Source organism: Pundamilia nyererei, unplaced genomic scaffold (genome assembly GCF_000239375.1).
Source record: "Pundamilia nyererei isolate P.nyererei 1_Seehausen unplaced genomic scaffold, PunNye1.0 scaffold00228, whole genome shotgun sequence".
Taxonomy (NCBI): domain Eukaryota; kingdom Metazoa; phylum Chordata; class Actinopteri; order Cichliformes; family Cichlidae; genus Pundamilia; species Pundamilia nyererei.
The window spans coordinates 1-10,212 of record NW_005187629.1 but is presented as its reverse complement, the minus strand read 5'-3'; the positions used below and the strand labels follow the sequence as shown (position 1 = coordinate 10,212).

Sequence of the window (10,212 nt, the reverse complement as noted above, 5' to 3'; positions counted from 1 at the left end):
CGGAGAACAATGTCCCATTAAATTAGCAGAGTCAGGAAGTCAACACACCAAGGTGACTGCCTGAACTTCCTCCTGCGCTCTTTCCATGTACTTTACACACACACACACACACACACACACACACACACACACACACACACACACGCACACACACACACACACACACACACACACATCTTTACCAAACTGATAGACTGACTTTGGGCTCCTTAAAGACAAGACAATCATTGACATCTCATTTTAAGCAGAACACTAACACTAAGTTTGTGCCACAACTATTTTTATATTCTCTATAGTCCATCCATGCATCCACTTTCTTGTACTCATCTAAAACTAAACTGACTCTGTGATTCTCTGTGGTCTAAGACAACATGCAGCATCTCCATGAGAAGCCTTTCAGTGATCATGTGACAGAAAACAAAGCAACCAATGAGCAAAGAAGTCGCTTCAGTCTCCAGATCCTCCAAAACTCTGTTTTCCAGTTTTCTGAACTATTTATTTTGGATAACAGAAATATTTTTATAGAATACAAAACTGGTGTGTGAACCGTCCATCACAAAAAAGTATTTAAGTCAACATTATAATCTTATTGAAGTAGCTCAATAGTGCACAGGATGTATATTCAAATATATTTAAGGTACAATTTTTAATGACACTTTCTCAGGGAAGCACAGTGGCACAGTGGGACTGTTGCTCCACAACAAGAGGGTCCTGAGTTCAATTCCACCATCAGGCCGGGGTCTGATGGGGTCTTTCTGTGTGGAGTTTGCATGTTCTCCCCGTGAGTTCCCTCCGGGTACTCCAGCTTCCTCCCACAGTCCAAAGACATGCAGTTTGGGGGGGATTAATCCAAATTGCCCATAAGTGGGAGTGAATGGGTGTCTGTCCCTGTGTGTAACAGACTGGCGACCTGTCCAGGGTGTACCCCGCCTCTCGCCCTATGACAGCTGGGATAGGCTCCCGCGACCCTGAGAAGGATAGGCGGAAGCGAAAGGATGGATTTTCAAATCATATACGAGATTTCATTGGCTTATAATTATTGATTTATTGATGTGTATATCTCTTCCATGTTGATAATTGTCATTACTTGTATATCGCTCTGTGCAGTTAGATCTATAATGAATTTGCAGAACAAAAAAAATCTTTAGAAGAATTTGTTTGTAAAAATTAGTGCTGCTGTCCTGTGATGGCTCAGATGGTGTCCTAGCCAAAGCAAAATACCTTCTCTGCCGGCTGAAAGGATCCTGATGTTTATTTGTACGTCATTTCTTTAGAGGATTTAAAAATATTCTGATTCTGATAGATAAAATATGTAAAAATGTCATTACAAAGATATGTGGAATGACCCTTTTTTACTTAAGCACCTATTTGTGCTGTTGATGTATGTGATGAATATGGGTGCAAACGGCAAAAGAAGCATGTTGGTTTGTATAAAACAAAAGCCCATCCTGGAATCTGGAATACCAAATCTACTGTTTACTGGGACATGCAAATTATTTCTGGAATAATAAATGGTGTGGTGTCATTGGAAGGAAGTGTACCTGGGAGTATTTTAAGTGTGGAGAGATCCAGGCTCGAGGTTTAACCTTGCTTAAGTGATTTTCAGCACCCACTGCATTGTCCTTTACTTCAATATAAGACACAATGAATTGTAACTAGGCAGGTATTTTCCAGCACCCCCGCCCGGCAGGAAAGCCAAAATCCTTCATCTAAGGTCAAGTTTACCCAAGATACTGCAGCACAATACCGCAATAAAACCACGAGAACAGAACACAATGGATGCAGACCCCCCCTCCTCTACATGCTCACACTTAGCTCTCAGTGCTACCTTCCAGCTAAGACTTTGATGCTATCATCTTCCTGCGGACCAGATGGTTTTCCACGACTCTTAGAATCATCCCATGTGTGCAATTAGTCGTTTCATACGACAGCAGAAAAGCATCTCCACTTTCCTCACCTGACCATCCCCCATCCCTGCTAGTCCTTTGTCCCAGCCCCACCGAGTTCCTGTTTTGACAATAAAGGCAGTGTAAGGGGAGACAAACACACAATACATACAGCAAGTACTACATTCAGTACACAAGGTACATGTCTGGAGCCTAGTTGGATTCAAAGTTGCCGTGATGGAAAGAGGAAGACCCCCGCCCTCTCTTCTATCCCTGCATTTGCAGGCCAGAGTGCTGAATTTATGAGAAAAGAGAAAGATAGGCTCCCTTGGCTGGAATGTTATTGAGAAAGGGAAGATATGGTGGGTGGAAGCTGGAACAGAGAGGGGAATGAATGACTATGGAGGCGAGCGCGAAGTGTTTCTATACAGGAATGCTTTACAGGGCGGGCCAGGGTCAGGCGAGGCAGGTCACACATACAAAATATTCCAAACAAGTAAAGTTCGGAAACTGCAAAGCTCACCAGATGCAGAGTGATAGGACCGCTATTCCAGAATGCCGCCTCCGGACAGTGTGCTAGAAGTCATGAGGTAATAAAAACCACAATGGTTCGTCTCAGAAGCAAATGAGTGCAGAAATAAGAATCCCACTACCTCTCCTGCTGAGACTGCTCCCGTCTCTGGAGGACGATGATACAGAGTTTCCAGGTTAACACGACATGACAGAGAATGAGAGCATGCAGCAGCCTGCAGAGACAAACATGGTTCAACCACAAAACTTTAAATGTCCCGGAGCACTCTCCTCCCCTCCGCATGTGTGTTAAGCACATCTTAATGATGTCAGCAGAAGGGTCAGAGTAGCTTTGTGCGCACACTGTAATTATGTTGTTTGCCCCTTTTTTCACAGCTGACATCCCACACAAACGTTTTCCTTTCATTCCTCTGAGACAGCTTCATGTCTTTACTCAGAATCGTTTCTGTTTATGATGGCCTCTAATGGCTGCACTGTGTGGAAAACCTGAAGTGAGTCACACGGCTCGGCTTGGTTAGCCTGTGAGTACTTGCACACATCGACAGAAAGAGGAACAATGCACAAACACACATAAAGCACTTCATGATAGCAGAGACATACCACTCCTTTTACCAATACTCCTATCCTAAAGCTAAAATTTGAATTGTGACTTCACCACATTGTTCAGTCTTTTAATCCTGTATGAATCTGGATACACCAACCAGCAGAACCACAACGCTGCTCTGGACTGTGATATGTAACAAGACACACCATCAGCCTTAAAATGTGATAATATGTCAGTAATGTGTTTAGCTACAGTACGTTAACAAAACCTCTATCAGAAGAAATAATGTCATGATTTATGCTCTTTTCTCCACAGGATGAAGTGAAAGTTCCCTCGAAACTCAGCATTTCAAAATCCATGAAGGTTTCCGAGTCTGTGTCGGGAAGCAGAGGAGGCAGTCTGCTCGAGCTCAAAGAAGCTGTGGAAGAGCCCGGAGAAGAGGGAGAAGAAGGAGAAAAGGCAGACAAGCCTCACGTGGACCTCTCATCGGACGAAGAGGGTTTGGAGATCGAGGAGGCCATGGAGGAGACTCGTGCCGAACGCATCAAGCGCAGCAGCCTGCAGCGTGTACAAAACCTGAAAACTGTTTTCTCAAAGGAGAAGATGGATAAGACCAGAGCAAAGACCAAAGAGAACCTGGAGAAGACCAGACAAAAAACCAAGGAGAACCTTGAGAAGACCAAGCAGAAGACAAAGGAGAACCTGGAAAAGACAAGGCAAAGAACCAAGGAGAATTTAGAAAAGACCAAGCAGAAGACCAAGGAAAACCTGGAGAAGACCCGCCACAACATTGAGAAGAAGATGGGAAAACTCGGGACACGCATGAGCGTCAACCCTGAGCGCAAGCAGAAGATGAAGACATCCAGCGACAAGATGAAGAAAGCCTTCACACCAGACCATGTGGTTTATGCCCGGTCCAAGACCGCCGTGTACAAAGTGCCCCCCTTCACCTTCCACGTCAAAAAGATTCGCGAGGGTGCTGTTGAAGTGGTTCAAGGCACTGAGATGGTCGAGGTGTCACAGGATCCCGAGCCCTTCAGTGAAGTGGACGCAGAGGCTGAGGAAGGAGGGGTGGAGGTGGAGATGGAAATGATGAATGGAGGTGGTGATGAGGAAGAGGCTGATGAGGATGAAGAGGAGGACAGCCACGATGCTTTGCAGGAGCACGAAGACAGAGACAGAGATAGCGATTAAAGATATAAAGCAGATGCTAACAAGATCATTGTTAGCATTAAGATTAAGATACCACAGAAAATTATGAGGCTAATTACAACCTGGGTATCATTATTATTATTATTATTTTGATTTTGGCCATGATTCCTGCCAATTAAGACAACATTGTGTTCACAAAAATGCTTTCTGGGAACATGTAATTCTCAGATTATCCGACAGGTGGTGCCCAAGACAATAATTCAGCCTAAAAAAAGTGAGCATTCAAACAGATTGTAATCATTCTCTGCAGCAAAACAGAACAATTATAAACACAACCAAACTAAGTCAGAGCTTTTGCAGGAGGCCGGTGATGTCTTTAACTGACCTTTGGCTCTGTTTGCATCTCACCTACATGTCTGCCTGCTTCAAAGCTCCACTGGCCCTGATTGTTCTGCACTCACAGTCAGAGTCAGTCTTTGTGTTAGGATTTTTAAAAGTAGCACCTGAGAACAGAGAGGAAACCCTGGAGCTATAACCATGAAGAGTGCTAACACATTTGGCTTTTCAGCTCTATAAGGTGATCATCTACAGAGGCCCCTCCCCCAAAAGGTCCTTTTTATGGACCACGTGCTAAAGGCTGCGCTGTTATTAAGACTGCAACAAGTTATATTTTTTCCTTTATTTGATTACACATTATGGCTTAAGAATCACTATCCAAAGGAATATGTGACATTCCTCTCAGATTTCCAAAGGTGGAGATGATCATGAGCAAAGACCAGGATAAAGGGGAGAAGATGAAAGTTTGTTGTGAGCAGGGCTGAATTATTCTTAGAAAGTGTCCCTTTTTCCTTTGTCTGACTCACAGCTGGAGAAATGTTTGTTTAAAGGATGTCGGGCTGCAGATTCCCGACTGATAAATGATAAATTCACAGAGTAAATATTCACGCTTATCCAGAAATATCAAGTATCACACATGCTATGCTATTCCTTCCACTGTCTCTACTTACTAATGTTATAGTATTCTGCTTAATTTACTCTTTACTTAGAAGCACAATGATGTCTGTTACCAAGTTATTGTTGAGTATTTGTGTATTTGTATGTGATCACATTTTATATCAGGCTAATGTTCTTACTGCTGACAGACTGTAATAGACTCGCTGTGTCTTTGTTGTTTTTACAGAACATTGTACGGCCATTTCTCCCAAAGAACAACCGTTATGAAAATGAAGGTAGTTAGGTCCATTACATTTCTTTGAGTGATCTTCTCCTGTGTTGAAAAAAGTCTTCTGTCATTTTTTTATTGTTTTTTTTTTGTTCAAAAGACCGTCTGATATGAGTTGGGTAAAGAAGCTGCCACAAGGACCAACGCATCCTCAGCTTTTACAATCACTGCGTGCTCTCTGGAGCTTTTATGTGACTGCTGCAGACTGACACTGACCCCTAGTGTCTGGTCATTTCATCATATTTTCCTCTACACGTGTGTTCACCAATAAAACCAACAGCTCTTTTTAAAAGTCAAGAATTTATGTTGATTTGCATTTGAATGTTCTGCTCTGACTGCATCTCTGTAGCTCATTCATCATATATTTCTACAGGTGTTCTGTGGTAAGGGCAGGGGGCGTGGCCAGAAGCCAGAAGGCTACAAATACATGACAAATGATTCTAAGAGAGCTTCATGTAACTGTTCCCAAAGGTTTCTGCAGTGTTTGTCAAAGCTTAGTTCCCAGAGTCATCACCATTTGCTGTTCATCTTTGTATATAATGTGAATCACAGCCAGTGCGCTGCTGCCTGCGCTTCTTCCACATTTACATGTCAAACAATTGTGATGTTTGCACAGCTTGCAACAAATGACATTTATATGTAAGGACGGCTGAAATATTTTAGCATTGTCGATGTGCAGCTGAGACCTTTGGTGATTTGATGCTCAAACCACCAAAAGGGGGAAACAATGCCATGTCTGTGAGAGCAGTAACAACATGCAGCTGCACTGAAGCCTGTGCCAATGGAACAAATGTTCTTTACACTTAACCGTTTGCTTGCTTTTGTTTCCTTTGTAATGTTACTTTGCTTAACCACTAATGATTTCATTAAAATGCTATTTGGTTCACAGCTTCTTTGTCTTTATTGAACATTTTCTGCTGCTCTTGTATTTAAAAACGACTAAAACATTGATATTACAGAATTTGAAATGCAAAGGCATTTATTCATATATATTATATATATATTATATCCTGTGTGTGAATACTTTGCACAATAAATTAGGACATTTGTTTGGTCAGTGACGTCTTTGTTGGGAGATGCTTCTTAGCCTGTTAATTTCCCCTTAAATGGCGCGTCATTGAAGGGAGAATGCATTCGTGAGTTGAGCAGCAGAGGTGAGGATGTCGGTTGTGCCTATGAAAAACTAACTTGCCAAATCTGCCAAAACAGAACATACATAAAAAGGCACATTTTTCTTTATACATTTACAATGACAATAAAGGTCTTTTCTATTCTGTTCTATTTTTCTGCTACTGGCTCTTGTTTGGTGTCGTTTATTGGATTGAAAGATTGAAGTCTGAGGATTTAACAGTTTATTCATTAAACAAACAGAAGCATGTAAAAGGAACCATCAACAGCTGCAACATACTCAAAAATAATCTGTTCTACTTCACTGAATGGGTTTTATTATGCCACCATATTTCCATCTAAAACATTAAAAAATTGTTATGTGAACATGACAAACATTCACTGGTTACATTTTACAGAGTTCAGCTATTTAGCTCCAGTAAATCCAACAAGATTGATGTTAAATTAGCGCAATAAAATACTTCAGAGCAACATTTTACATAACATTTTCTTTCTTGTATCAAATTTTATGTACTTTGTGTAACAAGTAGTGTTATTGTTAAATGAACTTATAGACAGAAGATATTACAAATATCAACATTGTAGTTTCAATTAGATTCGTTTACTCAAATAACAAAATTGACCACCGATGAATGACGTCAGAGTTAACGGCATCCAACATTATTGTTATAACTAGTTCTTCCCCTTTTATCTTTCAACCTGTTGGTCTTTTATACTAAACTTTCTTCAGCTGTTGTCTACATTCCACAGAATTACTTGAGCATCACTTTGTGCTGAGGATGTCTGACACTGTCACAGTTGTACAGACGAATACAGATGTTGGTAAAGCAAAACACACACAACAAAATCACAACAAAAGTCACCTCAAGGCGCTTCATAGATACAGAGAAAAACCCAACAATCATATGACCCCCTATGAGCAAGCACTTTGGCGACAGTGGGAAGGAAAAACTCCCTTTTAACAGGAAGAAACCTCGAGCAGAACCAGGCTCAGGGAGGGGCGGGGCCATCTGTTGTAATTGGTTGGGGTGAGAGAAGGAAGACAGGATAAAGACATGCTGTGGAAGAGAGACAGAGATTAATAACAAGTACGATTTAATGAAGAGAGGTCTATTAACACCCAGTGCATCATGGGAATCCCCCGGCAGCCTATGTCTATTGCAGCATAACTAAGGGAGGATTCAGGGTCACCTGGTCCAGCCCTAACTATATGCTTTAGCAAAAAGGAAAGTTTGAAGCCTAATCTTGAAAGTAGAGATAGTGTCTGTCTCCTGAATCCAAACTGGAAGCTGGTTCCACAGAAGAGGGGCCTGAAAACTGAAGGCTCTGCCTCCCATTCTACTTTTAAATACTCTAGGAACAACAAGTAGGCCTGCAGAGCGAGAGCGAAGTGCTCTAATAGGGTGATATGGTACTACAAGGTCATTAAGATAAGATGGGGCCTGATTATTTAAGACCTTGTATGTGAGGAGCAGGATTTTGAATTCTGGATTTAACAGGAAGCCAAAACAGGAGAAATCTGCTCTCTCTTTCTAGTCCCTGTCAGTACATTTTAGATTAGCTGAAGGCTTTTCAGGGAGTTTTTAGGACTTCCTGATAATAATGAATTACAGTCGCCCAGCCTGGAAGTAATAAATGCATGAACTAGTTTTTCTGCGTCACTCTGAGACAGGATATTATGGAGGTTTTTAAAACCTGATTGGAAGACCTCTAAGATACCATTCTAATTTAAAAAGAATAAAATCAATTGGGAATATACAATTTTCTCCAGGAGACAGAAAAGGCAGCTTGGAGATAGTTAACCACTACAGTGTAGTCCATATTAGATTAGACTGAAGCAGTAAAGTCAGGGTCAGACTGTGTCACAGAATAAAAACGGGTTTTAAGACGTGTTTTAAAAAAAAAAGGACAATGAAGGGGCCTCCCTGGGAAAGAAACAATTCTTAACTTTATATGTCAGCACTTTGTTACTAGCAGCCTGTCACAGGTAATTTGTTCCCAATTCTTGAATGAAAAATGCCAAAAATAACAGTTTAAAAGTATAAACTTGTATTTTTACTCCACCTAAGAGCTATTATCTGAAAACTTGGCACATCTCAGGATCGTGTGCAATGTGTCCTTAAAAAGTCTGAAAAAATTGAACAAGTGGAGAATAGATCTGCTATAGTTTACAACAGATGCTGTTCATTAGCTGTAAACTATCTACAGCAGATGAACTGCGTCTCAAAGTCACACCCTTAAGAAAGAGGATACAATCCTGGACAGACCTGAGAGATGGCCCTTCAGCTAATCCATCTTCTATTCACTGAAGCCTCATCAGAAACGGTCTCAGCGGAAGGATTGTGTCAAGAAGCCATTCTTAAGGAAGGAAAATAGGGGAAAAGGCTGAGGTGTGCCACATTACACAAGAACTGGACTGAAAATCAGTGGCTATGGATGTGATGCAGTGCTGTACCATCAGATTTTGATCCACCATGTTGCATCATCTGCAGCCTCTAATCGGCAACAGCATCATTTTTCTTCATGACAATGATCCCAAATGCATCGCCAATGCAGTAAGAGCATGCTAAGATAAATCCACACTCACATGAACTCACTCATTGATTGGCCTCTCCAGAGCTCAGCATTAAACTGTGTGGTATCATCTTGACAGAGACCAAGTAAATCGCAGAAATATTCAAAGAAGAGCTTTGACTGTCCTTCACGAAGCTTGGAGAACTATTCCTGAAGGAATTACAACGCCATTGTCAGGATTGCTGTGTGCAGCAGGCAGGAATGGAGGACCCAAAATGCAGACTCGAAGGCAGAAACTTTACTCAAAAGACAGCTTTATTGCTGGCACCAAGAAACACAAAACTGGAATGGCAGCCGTAGGTGGTTGAGCTGGTGGTTGCACCGGTGGCGCCGTGGCTGCCACAGGTGTTTAAGTGGCTGGTTGATCTGGTGGACGGACGTCTCTCCAGAGCCCCCAGTGGTGACAGCTGAACGGGCTCTACCGTTCCCACAGTGGACGCGAGGGAGTACTGGAGCCACTCCCATCCAAGGAGTAGGTACGGGAGCAGGAGTAAGCTGGGTCATGGCTGCCCTCACCCTACGAGCCGGAACAGGCACCAAAAACAGTGGGACGTGTGGAGCTTCCGCCGGCCTGGGAGCCAGAGCAGGGAACAGCCTGGCCCTAGCCCCCCCTCACCTGGGAAACTGATGTGTGCAGGGGAAGGCTGGACCGCGGCTGCCCTGGGAACAGAAACACGGAGAGAGGTGGAGGTTTAGAACAGACTGACTCAGAAAACATCATTTTTAAACTTTATCGACCACAATGAGCAGGTTTTGAAAATACAGTCTTTGAGTTAACAGTCTCAGAGAGAACACAACTCAAGGCTCAGAAGGAGCAGTGTGAAAACAGTCCAATGAATCAACAGGTTCAAAATAAACAGTCTTGGGTTTGACAGTCTTAACAGTTTTTGAGGCGTGATTATTGTCTTTAATTATAACCAGGAGCATGAGAAAAATAGTATTTGACTCAACACCGGGAGTTATGTCAGCCACTGAGGGACAGCGGCGGGAGCGCCACTTCCTCCAGGAAGAGGAAGCTGATTAGCCAGGTAGCTTAGCCTCCAGCTCGTAGTATGGCGGGCTGTGGCTGGGAAGCACAGGTAGGAGTGAACCGGAGTAATCCAACTTGAAGCGACCAAGACTTCGGTGCTGGCGGAGCAGCAGGTAGAGGTCCACGGCACACATCTCTCTCTCTC

At 42.6% G+C, this 10,212-nt stretch overlaps 1 protein-coding gene across 1 annotated transcript in view; it reads left to right on the top strand.

The window, feature by feature from the left end:
• Positions 1-6,223, top strand: part of cavin1b (caveolae associated protein 1b) — a 26,206-nt gene extending 19,983 nt beyond the window's left edge. Inside the window, exon 2 of the mRNA XM_005748709.2 lies at positions 3,277-6,223. Coding sequence (XP_005748766.1) covers positions 3,277-4,155 — 879 coding nt within the window. The 3' untranslated portion in view covers positions 4,156-6,223. The remainder of the gene's footprint in view (positions 1-3,276) is intronic.
• The last annotated feature ends 3,989 nt before the right edge of the window (positions 6,224-10,212 follow it).